This window comes from Aythya ferina (assembly GCF_964211825.1).
Source record: "Aythya ferina genome assembly, chromosome: 2".
NCBI lineage: Eukaryota > Metazoa > Chordata > Aves > Anseriformes > Anatidae > Aythya > Aythya ferina.
The window spans coordinates 142,439,437-142,458,034 of NC_140297.1; the positions used below are offsets into that span (position 1 = coordinate 142,439,437).

The following is an 18,598-nucleotide window of genomic DNA, read 5'->3' on the forward strand; positions in this document are numbered from 1 at the left end:
AAGAAGGTTTGTGTGTAAGCTTTTTATGTAATTCAAACCACTGGACTTTTGAAGAGCTTGGGGTCTATTCTGTCTTTTACCAAAGAGTAATGAGTCACCTACAAACTTTGCACTGCTATCTAGCCACATTTCTAATATGGTTATAGTCAGTTTGCTCTGGGGAAGTTGTGACTCAGTCCCTCTACCAAACATCCTTTTATCCTTTTTTTTTTTTTTTTTTTTCTCCCCTAATCAAGAAGAGTCTGCTTGTGATTAATTTTATCTAGCCCGGGTGTCTCATTGATTTCAGGAGTTAGAAGTTATGCCTCCTCTGCCAGTGGGCTCAGTCCAACCCAGTGACAAACATTTTCTTTGGATTTCAAAGTTTTATTTAAAAAATAAACACAGAGCATAGTATTAGCATAGTTTGTTCCATTATGAGGTATTCTTTTATTAAAGAATTATCACATGAGCTCTTACCATTTATCTTTTTTCTTTTTCTTTTTTAATTTCTTGTGGTATTATGAAGCAACTAAGTAGACTGCAGTGTTTAATAGTATCAGAACAGTTTTAGTAGATGAGTTTAATTTTCTGGGCAAATAACTATTTCCATGGAGTCTTGATGATTTAACAAACTATATGGAAAATATTTTTTAGAATTAGCCTTCTTACAGACAAAGTTTCGGTTACTGAACTTCCCTTTATCAATAATTTTTTTAACGTATTTCAAAAATTGGTATTTGCTTTTAATCATTGCAGGCAGTCAAGGACTTTTTTCCTTTCCTGCTTCAGTATAGATAACTATGTTCACAATAGTATTTTTGTTTTTCTTTGTACAGTTTTGTCTTCAGGAACTAAGGAGGCAGTTTCCTGGGAGCCACAGAGTTAAGCGATTAACTGGAATGAGATTTGAAGCTATGGAAAGGTAAAACCTAGACTAAAAAAATATAATTTCTGTATGGAAAGGTGCATGCTATTTCTTAAAAAGGAATTCAGGCATCGTAAGCACATGGCAAAGCAATACTGACCATTTTCTTTAAAGAAAATAATGGTGTGCATGATCATATTATGTTTAGACATTTTTATTGCATTTTTGCCTGTACTATACGATGTTACATTTTTGCAATCTTTCATCAGATTTCATAGATAAAAAGATCTATTACTTGACAGTTTAAGCTATTATACACTTAAACACTAGGCATTTTTTTTGGCAAGGCCTGTGAGGTATACATTTCATTTTACAGGTTTGGAGCAGCATGTGAAAATGAGTGACAGCTCTTTATTTATTTATTTTTGCTTTGTTGTACTCACAATTACTGCAAAATAGGGGTTTTGTTGTTTATTTGTTTTGAGTGTGAATAAATCCAGTGGAATTTAATAAGAATTAAATCTATAGACTTAATTAGAATTCGAAGCAATTCAAAAAACCTCCACCAAACCTGGAATAGAATGGCAGAAACCTAAAGTTAGAGTGACCTTTTTGAAATATCCTATAGAATGGTTATAACATGCAAAATTTAATAGGAATTACTAAAATAATGAACAGCTGAGAAGTTAGTTTTCCGAGATGAATGACCTCAAGGCTTGAGGTTGACCACTTTTGTCTGCCTTTCGCCTTTGATTATTTCCTTAATACCAACATGTTGTTCTCAGGCACTTGTTTTGGGTTTTGCAGAGTGCTGCTAAAAGTATGCGCAGGAGTTTTAGCTTCCTGTGCCTTTGAACTCCAGCAAATCTATTCCATGCCACATTCTGCATACGGAATTAATGAGATTTTGAGCTTTTGGCCCATCTTGGTAAGAGAGAATTAGAATTTAAAAGTAAACTCCTAAATGCTTTATTATAGTTTATTTATTTAGCAGATGTTCCTTACAAAATGAACTTTGAAAATGCAATTTGATATGAACCAGTAGTGAAGGTCCATTGCTTGCAACAAAAAGAGAGGATAACTGGGCTCCACTGCCATAGGAACAGTCATAGTGCAACTAAATGTTCCACATTTCATACTCTACATAACTTCCTGAAGAATGTCCATTAAAACTTAGTTTTCTTTCTGCCTACAAGGGGGATGGCTGGACCAGATGATCTTGGAGGTCTTTACAAACTTATGTTTGAAACAATCTGTTTCTATGAATACAGTGAGAGATTAGCAGCCCATTTCTCCCCATTCCCAAAACCTCTCCAAAAGTGCAAAAGATCGTAATTCTGTTCAGGCTTATGTGATTATGTTGAAGATGTTACTGTGTGGGAGTACGTCTTTGTAAGAGATGGTAACTACAAAACATCGACTGTTGTTTCAGCTGTGAAGTGGGATTGAGCTACAGTTTTCCAAAAATGCCTGTAAAAATTCTTGACAGAATGTTGCTGTCAGTTTAGATCATTGAGACTGGACTATCAGGGCAAAGTATTAACAGAAGTCAAGGTTTCATCTCCATGGGTTTTCTCTAGAACTCAGGGGAGAAAGAGGGGCTTTAGCTCTAGGTTGTCTTGTACAGGTACCCATTTTTAGGTATTCTGAGCTGTGCCTGGGACTGGAAGGGAAGCCTAGGGAGGCCTAAACAGCAGTGACCTTGCACTCTATAGGAGGAGTGCACTTAATTCTCAGTGACTCCAGGTCTGTGTATTTAAACGACTTATTTTTTTGTTTGTTTTTTTGGTTTAAGATCCTGCCTTCCTCAGCAGAAAGAAGAGAAAGTGAGGAGTGTCCTTGTAGGCGTTGATCAAGAGAATACCGTTCTGTATGGAGCTAGCTCAACAAGCAAATTAAAGCTTAGATTTTTAAAATCATAACAGAAAAGACTTGTATGAAGTTTTAAATTATAATAATGAGATGAAAAGTCATTATTTTGGATGGCCTTTGAAGTTTTGGGGTTTCTACTTCTTACGAAATGACAAGTAATAGTTGCAATGTGGTGATTGGACCTATCGGGTACAGAAGAAGAGAACAGACAAGAAAGTAAGACAGCTTTGGTGTAGAGCCTATAAGCTGTTGGTGAAACAGTATTCCATGAATGAATTGCCATTTATTTTGTTTTTAACTCAGTGACATAAAATAATGCAGTTCATATTCAGCATTCACTTAAGAGAAATTCTGCATGATTATAGTTTGCATAAAGATAGGATAGTCAGAAAGTCAAAGAGTTCTGTTCTGTCTTAACAGAAATAAATGTGAATGATTTCTTTGAATAGGTATGATGATGCCATACAGTTATATGATCGAATTTTACAAGAAGATTCAACTAATACAGTAAGTTCAAAAGATTTTTCTGAATTGCAGTGGTTTGTTTGATAACATTTTGATGGTTTCGCTGTGGAGATTAGTTTGTCTGTATTACTGTATTTGTTTCCCTTAGTTTCCTAGTGTAATCACCTGGTATGTTATGTTTGTTAGAACAAATGAGATTCTCTTCAAGAACAGAAGGTATGATTTAATCTTTTCTTTAACACTGAATTTTGAAGACATAGGATTATAACTGTTAACCTTTCCAGAAAGCTTAATAGGTCTTATATTAGGCCTTTTAGCTTTTCCATTTTCCCTGAATATTTAGTATTTAAAGAACCAATATAGTCTACCATGTGTCCTCTGTCTTCCTAAAGCTTAATCTTACTTGAAGATTAAGTATGAATGCACTCAGGTAGTGCTTGAATACTAGAATTACTTTGATTTATTATTTGGAATGCCTCATTAGCTTTTGAAACAAAATGCCATAAAGCTGGCCAGGTATATAAAGCAAAATCTGAGACAGACTATATTTTTTTTAAGGATTTTTTCAGTATTGGTTGTGTAAGCTACCTTGAGTTATTACATGCCATAATGAAAGTCTAACTTGTAGCTGTGTATTTAAACGACTTATTTTTTTGTTTGTTTTTTTGGTTTTCCCAGCAAGGATAAAATTAGAAATATGAAGAAAACACAGAGTTTCATAATTTTTATGTCACATGGTGCAATGTCAGTTAACAACTGTTACTATTCATTGTCCATTTGAGGTATATGTTTGTCGATGTTACATGGTTTTGAGGAACTGGACCTATGTTTGATAGACTTCTATGTAAATATAATAATTTATCTACTGTCGATGCTTTGTCAGTCTCATCTAAACCTTCACTGGTGCTTTTTGCACCTCAGCCTGTCTGCGCTTGGTTTATTTGATGTGGTCGTCCAGATGGGCATTGCTCCTTTGAAGAAATCATTAAGACATGGCAATTTGTGGGAATCTAGGCTAGAATGTGCTCTCACATGGAGCACTGATGCAGGGCAGAAAGCTGAAACAATCATTCTCCATGCTTGTAAGTGAAGGGAGGGAAGAAGCTTTGGAAAAGATTGTATAATCATTTAAGTTGCTACTTCATGGAACTCGAATATAAGGCACTTAAAACACTGTGAGAACAAGGAGTGTTGTGGTCTTGCACCCAATACTCTAGTGTTGATATATAAAATACTTCCCTGACATATCTGAGTTCTCCTTTCAGATGACTTTTGAGGGAGGATTTTGGAACAAATGTTATATCTGATGTTATATGCGTATAATTTCCAGGCTAGCTTATGGCAGGTTTATAAACGCTTGTATTTTTGCTTTCCCTTTAGAGAGTTCTGCAAATGTTTGATAAATCCAGATGACTGGTGCAGGTTTTAGGGAATATGTATTTTGGCAAGGTGCTGGTCACTACCTCTGCTCTTAGAGGAGATGGCAGATTTCCTAAATGCAGCTAGCTAAAATGATGTCTGACAGGCTGTTCTGGGTTGTGTGAAAGGGTCACTCATCTCCTTGGGTTCCTGTAAATCACTGGAGTTCCGGATCAGGGTAAAGTTTTCAAAGTCGACAAAAGTACCTTAAAGCTACTAACTTCTTAATTTTAAAAGTGATTTAGGTAGGGGCTTACACTGTTGAAAACTATAACCATCTTTGCAACGTCTGCCTTCCTTGAAAGAATATAAAGCTATTTATTGAGGAAAAATTGAAAAGGCTAACTTTGGCTATTTCTGATTGCAACCTCACTGAAATGTTATCTATGAGGAGTAAAATTTGGAAGTGAGTTACTGAACTGAGAAGATTGTCAGGGATAGTAATGGGTAAATGTTTTGACCTTCATCATATAAATGATTAAGTTCAAAACAAGTGCTTTTTTCCTCCATGCTTTGTCTTAGGAAAGAAATAATGAAGCCTGAGTTATTTTTACTTCTCCAGAATCCATATCAGGAAGGGGAATTTCCTCAAGCAACTCCATCACAACAGATGATGATTTTCCATTAAATGTTCCCAGGCTGCAACCAGACCTCATTGCTTGTGCCCTTGTTGACAAGGGTTGCCCTCAAAGATTAATTGAAACCCGAAAAGATTTACCCCACTTCTTCCCCTCTTCTGCAACAGAGGGCTCTGTCTGGGCAGCAGGAGGGAGATGTGATCTATGAAACCACAGCAGTTTTATTTTCAAGTTTATGTCGTTTGTTCTCTTCAATGCTTGGGGGTCACACTTTCCATCAGGATGTCTGAAGTGCCCCGATGGCCCCACAAGGATGGTGCTTTGTGCCTGAGAGCGCAGGTACCAAGCATGAGCCAGGCAAGCTGGTGCTCTATACAGACAGACACCGCAGGAGCTTGCAGCAACACAAGGACTGAGCTGCAAGGAAGGGAGCGTGCCTTGTAAGCAAGCTCCTTTCGCCGGAGTAATGAGCGGTGCTGCTGCTCCTCTGACAGCAGCAGTCCCACTAGATGGTGGGACAAAAAGAAATTCAGTCTAAGCACTGTAGAGCCCTGTCAGAGTGTTTTGTGGTCAAAGAAGGAACAAAGTGCTGAAAGAGGGAGCAAACTGGTTTCCAGACCCACTCCTGCAGACTCTGGTCTCAGATTAGGACACTTAATCTCCTTTGAAATTCTCTTCGTGCCAGCACCTGAAGAAGCAGAGGCTGGTGCACTCGCTCCTTGTGCAAAAGGCAGAGCCCCCCGAGGTTTCCCCAAGAAGGACAGAAAAAAGCAGCCGATGAGGTTGTGAATCAGAAGCTTTATTTGAGCAAGGTTTGAGAGACGTGGGGTAGGGTGGGGTGACGCAGAGGTGTGCTGAGCTCTCTTCGTCCACAGCTGCGGGGCCCGTTGGTGTGCTTGTAGGACCATGGCCGGGTAGGGATGGGATCCTTGTGTGCTTCCTGCTCCTTTGGTGGCTGTGGTTGTAGAACGCTGCCCCAGCCTTCAGGTCAGTGGCCGCGGAGGGAGAGGACAGTGGCAAACGTTGGTGTGCTCAGGGCTCTGTGAGAAAGGAAAATGATCAAAAAGAGCAGCCCCAGCCTGTTGCCAGGGTTAGCCCCCGTGTCCCTGGGAGAGGCTCTGTGAGCCTGACAGCAAGGCTGTCCATCCCGGGTCTCCCTCATGGCCAGGAGTCAGCCGTGTTGGGCCAGGCCCGTCACCTTCCTGCAGGCAGTGAGACCGTGGTGGGGAAAGGGCTGGGGCGATCTTATCTGTCCTGGAGAGCAGGGTGAGTTCTCCGTCAGAGTGCTGGAAGAGAGAGCCCAGGGGTGTGCCATGGCTTCATTCCCTCACTGTCAGCGTGTCCAGCTGTAACAGAGGAGGTGACAAACAGAGCAGCCACCCCCCACCAGCACTGGAACCCGTCCCTTCCTCCCTGTGCGAGGCTCTCCCAGCCTCACAACAGTGCTGTCCATCTCACGTCTCTGTGACAGCCAGGAGATGTCCTTCATAGCCCAACCACGTCATCGTCTGGCATGCTGTGAGACTGTGGTGGGGTGTGGGTGGGGGGTCGCTTATCTGTCCTGTAGAGCATTGGCAGCTCTCCCTTCCAGCTGAGTTCTCGAGCTGTGTTTCTGGCTGAAAGAGAAGCACCAAAGGGAGCAGCATCCCCTGTGACCACGGGCAGCCCCTGCCTCTATGCCCAAGAGTCTCTAGCGTCTCACCGAGGCTGGCCATGTCCCGTCGTCCTGATGGAGCGGTCACTGCCGTCCTGGCCCGAGCGTGTCACTGTCCTGCTTACTATGAGACTGTGGTGGGTGTGGGTTGGGGCAATTTTACCTGTCCTGGAGAACGTTGACGCATTTCCAGCTGACATCTCAAAGGGAGAGGCCAGGAGTCTGCCGTGGTCTGGTCCCATCGCCATCTGTGTCTGGCTTTAATAAGAGAAGGAACAAACAGAGCGGCATCCCCCTGTGAACACGGGCTGCCCCTGCCTCTGTGCCCGAGGGTCTCAAGCATCTCACCACGTCCTTCTGTCTCCCGTCATCCTGATGGAGCCGTCACTCCTGTCTTGGCCCAATTCTGTCACCTTCCTGCTTGCTGTTAGAGCCTGGTGGGTGTGGGTTGGGGTGATCTTACCTGTCCTGGAGTGCGTTGGCAACTCTTCCTTCCAGCTGAGTGGTTGAGGGCAGTGAGGCCAGGTTGTGCCGTGGTCTGGTCCCATTGCTGTGTGTGTTTCCAGCTCTAAGAGAGAAAGCCAAAGGGCAGCAGCCTTCCCCTGTGGCCAGGAGCAGCCCCTGTCTCCCATCCTAAGGCTCTTCCAGCCTCACAACAGTACCGTCCATCCAATTTCTCCCTGTGGGCCAAGAATTATCCATGTTTTACCAACTCCACAGGCCTTGTGATCATGGTGGGGAATAGGCTGGGGGTAGCTTATCTGTCCTGTAGAGCGTTGACACATTTTCCAGCTGAGGTCTCAAGGGGAGAGAGGCCAGGAGTGTGCCGTGGTCTGGTCCCATCGCTGTGTGTTTCTGGCTTTAAGAAAAGAAGGAACAAACGGAGCAGCATCCCCCTGTGACCACAGGCAGCACCTGCCTCTGTGCACAAGGGTCTCTAGCGACTCACCGAGTCTGGCCGTGTCCTGTCCTCCTGATGGAGCCGTCGCTCCCATCCTGGCCTGATTCTGTCACCTTCCTGCTTGCTGTGGACTGTGGTGGGGCATGGGTTGGGGCGATCTTACCTGTCCTGTAGGGCATGGAGAAATGCCCAGCACAGTGCTGGAAAGGAGCAGCCAGGAGCGTGCCATGGTTTAGTTCGGTCAGTGTGCTGTAGGGACCTGCGAGCCATTTGAGGTGAGGGCCTGAAGAGAGAGGAGCTGAATTCCTCTGGTGGAGTTTGTGTCCAGAGCTGAGGCTGAAGCAGGAGCTGGCAGCCGAGCAGCCTCCCCGTCAGCACAGGCAGCCATCGCAGGCCTGTGTGCCTGTTGGGGCCAGTGTTCTGGGGCCGTCCCCACCCCTTTGTGACATGGGGCACCCCCTGCCTGCTGTGACATGGGCACTGCACCGGGGGGTGGCAGCAGGTGATGTGGAGCCCAGGCCCAGGCTGGGTGGTGGAAAAGGTGCCCAGGTGTTTGGGCAGGGCTGCGGGGCCGTGCCAGTTGGCTGTGCAAGCGTGCTGGGGTCCAGCTGGGGCTGTGCTGCCTGCCCTGCAGGGCTCTGAGAGCTCCCTGCTGGGGGGGCCAGGAGCGTGCCCCAGTTTGGTCCCATCGCTGCCTGTGTCTGTGGTTGGGAGAGGAGCCCCTAAGCTGCCCTCATGTCTGCGCAGGGTGACGTGTCTGTTCCTGCCCACTGTGGAAGCATGAAGGAAGAACTAAATGAATAATAAACATTGAAAAGCCCAAAGCCACGGGTTGTGATTCTGGGGAGGGGAATCAAGCAGTTGTAGCAGCAATTGCAAGAGCTCTCAGCAAAGGGGATTAAAATGAGCTTTTTTCAGCTAAAGAGTAAAGTTGAGGAAAGACTAGGGAGAGTTCTTTAAAGGAAGCGTTTTGCATAGGTTGGGAAAATATCACTGAAGAGTAGGTCTACTTACATGATTTGAGGCGAGATCAAGTCGTCTTAAAATTGTGCAGTTAGTTCCATTGATTTCATAGCAGAATGTTATTTTTTCCTGGTTGTGAATCTTTAGTTCATTGCTGCTTTTTCTGTTGTTTTTTTTTTTCTTTTTTCTTTTTCTAGTCCCTCTTCCTTTCCTCGAGCAGAAACCAGGAGAGCACCTCTGTGAATACCTCTAGCTGTGCAGAGCTGAGTTTCAGTGCGTGGGGCATTTCTGGATGTGCCTCCTACAAGAGTCGGGAGCATGACTGTGCAAAAGTAGCACCGTCCCCTGGGCTTTTGTTTTTAATCAGTCCCAGTTTGTTTCTGGCAGTCAGGTTTGTAAGCAGGAGGTAGCCAAGCTGACTAGGAAGAAGTTGGCCTAAAGTGAGCTGTGATGGCCAGCCACGGCAAGGCTGGTACGTGTGAGAAATGTGCAGGAAAGCTATGAGAGGCATTTAATCTCCCAGGTAGAAAGCATGGTTCTCTTTGATTTCCAGCGGTGGGGCAGCCCCCACAGCAGCTCCACCTTGGGTCCAGCCCTCAGGTGTTATCCAAAGGCCCGGCTTTTGGGCCTGAGGTGTTTGTAGCAGCCTACGCTCTTCCTGGACAGTGGCAACACTTTTATTTGGCTTTTAAAAAAAGGGGCAGCTTCTGAGTATAGGGAGAGTTTGGCACGTTTCTTTTTCCTGTAAAAAATTCAAAGGGAATTCTCTGGTTTAGAAAGTCGGAAGTTGACTCTCTTGATTGAAGAATGACAACTAATAGCATTGTTGGTGTGCTGTTCATCACAGAACTGAGCGATGTTAAGGCATAAGCTGCCTCTAACAGGTTGCTGGCTGGTCTCGGCCCCAGTTCACTGAGAGTGGAGCACATACTCAAGTATTTTCAAAGAAGGTAGCATTCCTGATCCCCCGTCCAGTATCTTCTTCTTGCGTCCCCCCAGGGGTAAACTGCACCTGCTGCTTCCCTAAAGTGCCTGTCCACCAATGCACGGAGCATGGGAAATAAACAGGATGAGCTTGAGATCTGCTTTCGGTTGCAGGGCCACGATCTCGTTGTGATCATTGAGACATGGTGGGACAGCTCGCATGACTGGAATGCACACCAGAAGGCTGTGCTGCCATTCAGCGAGACCTGGACCGGCTGGAGAGATGGGCAGGAAGAAACCAAATGAGATTTAATGAGAGCAAGTGTAGAGTCCTGCACCTGGGAAGGAACAACCACATGTATCAGCACGGGCTGGGGGATGACCTGCTGGAGAGGAGCTCTGAGGAGAAGGACCTGGGGGTCCTGTTGGACGACAGGTTGGCCATGAGCCGCCACTGTGCCCTTGTGGCCAAGAGGGCCAATGGGATCCTGGCATGCATTAAAAGGAGCGTGGCCAGCAGGTCAAGGGAGGTGATCCTGCCCCTCTACTCTGCCCTGGTCAGGCCTCACCTGGAGTACTGTGTCCAGTTCTGGGCTCCCCGGTACAAGAAAGACAGGGATCTCCTGGAAGGAGTCCAGCGGAGGGCCACAAAGATGATACAGGGCCTGGAGCATCTTCACTGTGAGGAAAGGCTGAGACAGCTGAGCCTGTTCAGCCCAGAGAAAAGAAGACTGAGAGGGGATCTCCTCAGTGTATGTAAATATCTGAGGGGTGGGGGACAGAAGGATGTAGCCAACCTCTTCTTAAGGCTTTATGGGGATAGGACAAGGGGCAATGGCTGCAAGTTAAAGCACAGGAAGTTCCGCACTGACATGCGAAGGAACTTCCTTCGCGGTGAGGGTGACGGAGCACTGGAACAGGCTGCCCAGGGAGGTTGTGGAGTCTCCTTCTCTGGAGATATTCAAGGCCTGTGTGGATGCATACCTGGGCAGCCTGCTCTAAGGAACCTGCTTTGGCAGGGGGTTGGACCCAATGATCTTTCAAGGTCCCTTCCAACCCCTACAGTTCTGTGATTCTGTGATCTGTTACTGAGGAATAGAAATGTGTAACTGGGGTAGCTAAGGTATGCCAGAACCGGATATAAAGTGTCAGCACTTAGATGAAGTAAACTATTTAAAGTAAATAACTAAATAATTTTTAAGAAAACACATCTTGAAATGTTAATACCAAGTTGAACACTCAGACAACAGTAGTAGGTTTTATTATTTTTTTTTTGTCAGTGATTTAGCCATTTTTGGTGTGCAGATGAAATGAACTATTGCAGCTCTTCACTCTTACTTTTTCTTTCCCTAAAGCAGTTTTTCTTGAACTTTGCTTTGGAAGACAAATATAGGTGATCTGCAGTTGTTCTGTGAAAGTCTGTAGTGATTTTGAGTAGAAGTTTGAGCACAAGCAGTGTAGTTGACTGCTGAAAATTTTGACATGTTTTAGAAGTGTATGACCAAAGGCTTTCAGAGACACAAAGTCTTCAAAGTTTTGTTAAAATAAGATGAAAACCATCTACAGCGAAGCCACAAGAATAGGTCACCTACGTGCACATCTTCTGCTGAAGCCAATGGAAAATGGAGCACCATCTTACAATGACATCTGTAGACCACAGAAGGGTGCATTTTTGGCACTTTTCAGCAGACTCGACATGGCTAATGTAATCTGAGTAAGTGGCTTGTAGGATATTTTTATAAAACAAAATAATTTATTTAAAGAAGTAAAATGCCTGATTTGGATTTCCTCCATAAGAAAATCATAAAGACCCATAAAACATAAATATTTAGAAGCATGAGGGGAAAATATTCGAACAGTTGCATCATTTCTTAGATTTCTGAAAATCTTAGACCAGAAGCAAAGAGTGTTAAATTCATTGCAAAAGTTCCTTGCTATATAACTATAGGATATGTTGGCTCAGGCTTGCATGTCAAAAGTGAAAATTAAGTAGAAAATTTTGATAAATTGACATGTGTAGATTTCTCTGTGTCTTTTACCTGTTAATTATTTCCATGCACACATCTGGCTGCTGTAGGAAAATAAGTATTTCAAGATTTTGAAAAAGAAGCTGTTGCTCAGTTTGTCTTGGCAGTCACCTTACTGTATAGAAATTTCTTCTGGTGTGCTGACACATGGAGTTGCTTATATATATTAAACATTCTGGCAAGTGCTGTGAGTGAAACATAGACATTTGTTCACACGAATCATGTAAAAATCATACTTTGCATCAACTGACAATTTCAACTACAGAGAAGAATGGTAGAAGCTTTTTCAGAAAATCTTTTATTTTAAACATTTAGCAGGCTTTTCTGTTACGTTAAGTGAACCTTGAACTTCAATTATATAATAGATGCTTACGCTTTCAGATGAAGTTTTGTTACATGAAACTGTGAAATTAAGAGTAGTTATTCTATTTCATTTCTCAGGATAGAATTGGAAGTAGTCTTTGTTTTTTAAAAGACGGTCAGCTCTCTGTGCTTTACCTCATTCCAGCCTTACTTGCTGAAAAAGATGACTCATTTGACAATGGAGCAATGTTAATGCTGTCATTTCAGAGATCACATTTCATTCATCAAAACTTGTAGGCATTGAGTAACAGTCTGTCCCTTCTAAAGAGGTTAACATTCGTGAATGAAACGTGACTTTGTGAAAACCACAAGTTGCATGCATTTTAATAAAATAGGAATGGCAACCTTTTCCTTTCCTGTCCATTTGCGTTGAAATGCAAGCATATTTAAGCTGTAGCTGTTTTTAAGGCTGCTTAACATTTTCCATTGTAGGTCCATTTTTATTAATTAAAATTTAATTTAGTATCCAATTGAAAATCTTTATACTGATGCCAAACAGTGACTGAGTTGTTTGTAGACAAACATACTTAGGCTGTTTCTCAGAACAAAATAAGGGGTGCATTATTTTTTTAGCAGAAAGGAAGGTCTTCTGTATGTTTGTTTTTGCTGTTCATTTATTTCATTGAGAAGACCTCATCCTGCTTTGGAGTAAAACGTTGGATACCAACAGGAAAAGAGCGCTTGGTAGAATGCGACTTGTACTGTACTATGAGAAAAACACCCAAATTGGCTTAGTTACAGGCATTTGAAAGTCTTCATTTCACGTACTCAGTAGAGACTGATGGAATTTTTATTAAATACATATTCTAAAAATCCCATTTGTATTGAGCGTGATCTATCCCAGGCTATGGAAACTAAGCAGGACTTCTAGCAGTTGTTCCTCGTGGCTGTAGCACTGTGGGAAAGGGGCAGAAAGTAGGGAGAAGTGGGGAGGCTCCTTTCTTTCCTGAGTTGGACCCAAGCAGTGAGTAAAGGAAAAACATTCAGAAGGAACTGAATAAAAAGTGAGGAAAGCAAAATTGTGAGGGCTAAAGAGAGAGGGACAGGCTAGGTGGTTAGTTAAGAAGAGAGGTCATGTGGGATGTAGGGGAACAGATGGTTTGAAGGGTGTGTAGAAGATAAGAACAGAGGGATTTGTATTGGCATTTGTGTCTTGGACCACCCCCCCCCACCCCCCCCCTTTTTTTTTTTTTTTAATAAAAATCACATTTTGCCTCGAGGTACCATATTTTCTGCTGTCAATAAACAGCTTTGAGACCTACTGGTGCAAGTTATCTTTATTCCCTATAGTAACTGGTGTGTATTAGTTCTGTCAGTAACTGTTTTGGCTCTAATCATGAAGCCATATACCATTTGAACATTGCAAGTAACAAAGCTTGCAGTTCTGCAGGATGGAATTTCTGTTATTTCACTAAAGGGAATACAGGTATACTTCATACCTCCTGAAGATAATGCTGAATGGTGAGCATGCTGTTTAAGAAATGACAAAATCTGCACACCCTTGAAATGACCAGTAGTCCTCTGAAGTGAGTAGTGAAGTTGAGCTGTATTGGTTAAGATCATAAAGGCTAAAATTTGACACGATTTAATAATAGGAAATTTAAAGCCAGATTCAATCTCTAGGTGTTTTTAATTTGTAACTTCATTTTCACAATGTTCTCAATATTTTTATTAGTGTTATGGATACTACATTAGCATTTATGTTCTGGATAAATTGCTTTTGTAAAATTTGATAGGAAATTTGCTTGCAATTGATACATCCATATTTTCTAATTGATGCTTAAGTCGTAATTTCTTGGGACGAGGCTCTTACAGAAGAAGTAGTGTCTTGAGTGTTTTTTTCCTCTCATTTGTCCCACAGCATCCATGTGAGATGAAACAGTGCTGTCATTTTACATGTGGAGAGCAGATGAAAGCACAGCTCTGCAAAATTTTTTAGGGCTCAGTTTCAAAGTAGACAGCTCTCCGATTTTGCCATTAATTTCAATTCTGTAATGGATATTAAATGAGTAATTTTTAAACTATGTGTATATGTCTGCATCAGATTAAGTTGAATGCCTTTTTGCATTACTTTACCCTAGCAAAGATTTCTCCTTTTGGGGAGCAATTTAAATGAAGACCCATCTATTTGTAACTAAATAGCTAAATATTTTTGTGAATTGGGCCTTTCTTGTAGTGGCCTGTCCAGGAGCACAAAGAAGGCTGATAATAAGAAACGAAATGGAGTTCATATGTCCAAGCATTGGGTCGGTGCCTAAACCACTCCACTGTCATCCTCGTACAGCTGCAGTTTGTCCCGATTCTTCAACTCACCCATCAAGAAGATTGCAGAGCACTTAGTCAGCAAAAGGGGAAAGTGAGATAAGACACAGTTCTGTTTTCTAATCCACAGAAAATCTGAAGTCTGTATTGATGTCATTCTTCTGCTGTTTCTCTTGACGCTTTTTCAGCTAAGGTTTTAATACAAGAAGACACTGTATATGCTTGCTTAGCTTAGGGCATGTGAATAATCTCATTAACTTCATGGGTCTAGTAATTGCGTCTCACTGAACGAAGAACTAAAAACGGAATTTTCATAACATGATAGTGAAGTACTTTAAGAACCCAGAAAGACCCTGGTTTCACCCAGAACAGCTCTGTTTTTCAGAATGAACAAGAACAAGTTATGTGCATAGAGTTATATGAATTAACACTTTTCTATACTATTTTGAGATTATTTTTCCAGTCAAGCCATCTAGAGATGGGAATCCACACACTAGAAAAAAAAAAAAGTGAAATCTTAGGAATGTGTATCATGTAAATAGGCAAGAATTATGTATCATTAAATCTGAGCTTGTTCTTCCTAGCTTTTTTTTTTTAATCATTGCATATTACTGCTACCTTGACTTGATAGGGAAGGGGGGAATGGCTAAACTAAAAGAAGGGAGAGTTAGATTAGATGTTAGGAAGAAAGAAGATGGTGAGGCAGTGGCACAGGCTGCCCAGAGAAGCTGTGAATGCCCCATCCCTGGAGGTGCTCAAGACCAGGCTGGATGGGGCTTTGGGCAGCCTGGGCTGGTGGGTGCTGTCCCTGCCCATGGCAGGGAGCTGGAACTGGATGGACTTTAAGGTCCCTTCCAACCCAAGCTGTTCTGTGATTCTGTAATATAGGTAAGTTATTTGTTCTCCAGTTCCGTATCTTTATCAAGCAAGATGTGAATAACAAGCACTGTTTGAGCACTATCTATTTATCACCTGAATAGTGGTAATTCTTTTCAACTCCGTCAGTAGCCGTACATTCATTTTGAACAGACAGAGACCTCTCTGAAGCTCTTGCAGATTTGTACATTGATCTACTGGAAGCTTTTTAAGTTTCAAAAAAGCAGAATTGCTTACTAAATGAAATACCTACTAATAGAGGGAATTTTGTGAAGTGATGTGAACGTTTCATTAAATATGTTGCTAGCCCTGCCAGGAAAGATTCCACTAGTCCTACACTTAGGTTTGTATGGTGGTAGGTTTAAGGGGAATTGACAAAGAAAGTTTGGCACTGTGCCTGACACAGGATGGAGTTAGTGAGAGATATGAAGAGCTGCAGCTGCTTCTTCGGATAGTCCCTGAGGAGATCTGGTGATTAAGCTGGGGATGCACTATATGGATCCTAAAAAAATGTGTTCATCTACTGACGCTTCTGACATGCATCATCCACCTTTGTGAGACTTATTTTGCTTCTTGATGAATCATATCAACGAAGTGAGATAGCAGCAAAGTATTTTCTAACATTTTTCCTGTGTTTTGCTTTTGTGGGTGTAGCATTTTTTTTAAATGTTGGTGGGGGATTTTGTCCCTTGAAATTAAGTATTTGACAACAGAAGAAGGGCTATACTGAAATTGTGCCAAATGTGCATTTAGCTTGTCATGTTCTGACAGTGACCAATAGCAGATACTGGAAGAAGTGTATAAGAACAGGGCAGTCATGCAGTGTGCTCTAGTCTGCCCTGCCAGTTTCTATTAATCTTCTTGCTATGGTTTTCCTGTGCCAGAAGTGGTAACTGTATATTTTATAGCTCTTCATTGCATTGATTTATTTTTTTTTGAGATGCTTTGTTGAACTGGTATAAATTTGTAATAAATATAGTGTCTACAGTATCACTCAGTGATGAAGCCTCATCATTTACTTGTGGATTGGGCACATCTTCAATTATTTATTTATTTTTGAACCTTCAACCTAACAATTTCAGTTAATACCCCTAATTTTTCTGTTATGGTAAACACAGTTGTTTAGTTGTTCACTTTATTAATTCTTTATGATTTTATGGATCTTTTGCGTTTTTCTTCCCTCTAAGCTGAGGGAAGAGAAAGTCCTAACCTAACCTGTCTAGCAGTTCTTGTTTCCATTTTGTACCCTGAAACCCTGCTGCTGTTCCCAGCATCCTTTCTGATTTTCTTCTGTATTTAGATGAGGAAGGAGAGCACAGATCTGCAGTGAGTATTCAAAAAACAAGATCATTATGGAATAGTGCAATGACAAAATGATACCACTGATGTGTGCTGCTCTGTAGTCTTTTCTGATAATTCTAGCATTGCTGTTGATGGGGGTTTGGGCAGGTTTATTTAAGACCTTTTCTCAACATTGAACTGACATTTTATAGAGCTGTTCATTGCAATTCCAGCATCTCTTTTCTGACTAGACAAATTCAGGGAACTTTGCTGTGTACATTAAATTAGTATTGTTTTACCCTGTATATATCCCTTTATATGGATTGAGATTCAAGGGCCGTTTTTTCACACTGGCATTCTCTGTTGTGAATGTTATTCTTTGCAGTTGACTTCTATACTTGAATAACTCATTATCGTCAATTAACTTGAGCACATCTCTGTTAATTCCCCTGTTAGATCACTTATGACAATGCTGAGCAATAACTCTTAGTACAGGTGACTCTGGGATTCTCAGTGAAGAGAACTGACTAGTAGGCAATTCTTTTTTTTGTTTTATATATTCTATTTTTAGAATAAATTTATCCACACAAAGACCTTCCCTTCTTACTCCATGGCACTTCAGTTTCCTCCAGAGCTTCCAGTGAGAGATCCTTTTGAAATTCTTGTTGAAGTCAAAGTTGACTTTTAAATGGATCTTTATTCATGCACACTATTAGTAACTCTCTCAAAGAGAGACTCCAGTAGATCTGGGAAGCTTTACTTTCGTTTGTCTAAACTGCTGAGTTTTCCTTGATACATAATATTTTTCGTGTTTTCCAATTCCAGGCATGAGTTTTTAGCCTTTATAGCTTCTACCAATTTTCTGTGTGCTGGTGGTAGACATTATGGGTTTGTTGGATTCCTCTCTGGAACCCTGTAAAAAATTGTGTTGACCATTGCTACTTATGCTTGACGTTACCCATAAAGCAGCAGTTTCAAGTCAGTAGCTCTGTGCCTGCATAGATTCATTTGCAAGATTTGGCCTGATTTAATTGTCTTCCTTGGTTAACTTAAAAATAAATAAATAAATAATAAATAAAAAATCTGGTAACAGTATATTTGTTGTGGTGGTTGTATTCAAATGATGTGGTATTTTTTGACGTCCACATAATTCCTTCCCTTTATCTTTGTTGTAGCTGTTCACGCTTTTAATTTGCATACTCCAATTTGAAGGAAATTATTTTAATGTGTCAAAATCTTAGGCCAAATGACCCTTTTCTAAGTTGTTGTATCCTTAACAAAAAACAAACTATGAATTTATTTTAAGTTACAATATTAACATTGCAGCAGTGAAACAAATAGGAAATTGTTCCTTTCTTAGACATGTCAGTTCTTGACAATTCTCCTCCTAGTACCTTATTTGCAACCATGAAATTAGACAGATCGTAGACTCTCTGTTGGTATATTGTACTAATCGAGTGCAGAAGTTGATAAATGTTCAAATCCTAACTTCACTTTGAGTCTACTTAATGCTAATTAAAAAGAATCATGACAAATGGAGGATTAGTTCTTGTGCCAGATTGGGGATTATTAGTCTTTATAAGAAATAGCTTGGAAAGGTTCACTGTTTAATAAATGTGACATACTAAAGTACCTTAGTCCAGATGATACTGATTACGGTATAAGTGTTTCTTTAAGATGGCATATATCTTTCCATTAAGAATGCTGGATTTACAGAATCAGCCAATAACCATTCCAATATTTTGTTTTAAACCCTGGAAAACTGATAGGGGGAATTCCATGTCATAGGTTCTGCACGGTCAAACACTGCATATCTTGTTGCAGCATAGAAATTTCTTTTTCTTTTTTTTTTCTTTTTCAATTTAAGGTGGAAGGAGACTGAGTTCGTTTTTGTATCAGACTAGTTCCTAAGAGTCTTATTGTTGTGATGTGCAGAACTGAGATGTAAGGTTTGAACGTTATTTTGCTATCTTTTTAAACATAATTGTTACAACTGTTTTAGTACACTACACAGATTTCAAAATAATCTCAAATCTGGTAGTTGAAAATAGGTCTCTTGTGACAATTCTTAGTGGACTTGAAGTTAATGATTGCACAGGTTTGTACTCTGCGTTCTGCAGTCTTTTAGTGTCTTGCAGTAGGTCAAAATGAGCTCAGAAAAGCTCA

The 18,598-nt window shown here is 41.4% G+C and overlaps 1 protein-coding gene across 2 annotated transcripts in view; it reads left to right on the top strand.

Annotated features, from left to right (window-relative positions):
- EMC2 (ER membrane protein complex subunit 2) overlaps positions 1–18,598 on the top strand; it is a 46,219-nt gene that overhangs the window by 11,150 nt on the left and 16,471 nt on the right. For both annotated transcript variants that reach the window (XM_084509730.1, XM_084509729.1), the window contains exons 4-5: positions 819–904; positions 3,169–3,226. In XM_084509730.1, the coding sequence (XP_084365856.1) occupies positions 819–904; positions 3,169–3,226 (144 nt within the window). The remainder of the gene's footprint in view (positions 1–818; positions 905–3,168; positions 3,227–18,598) is intronic.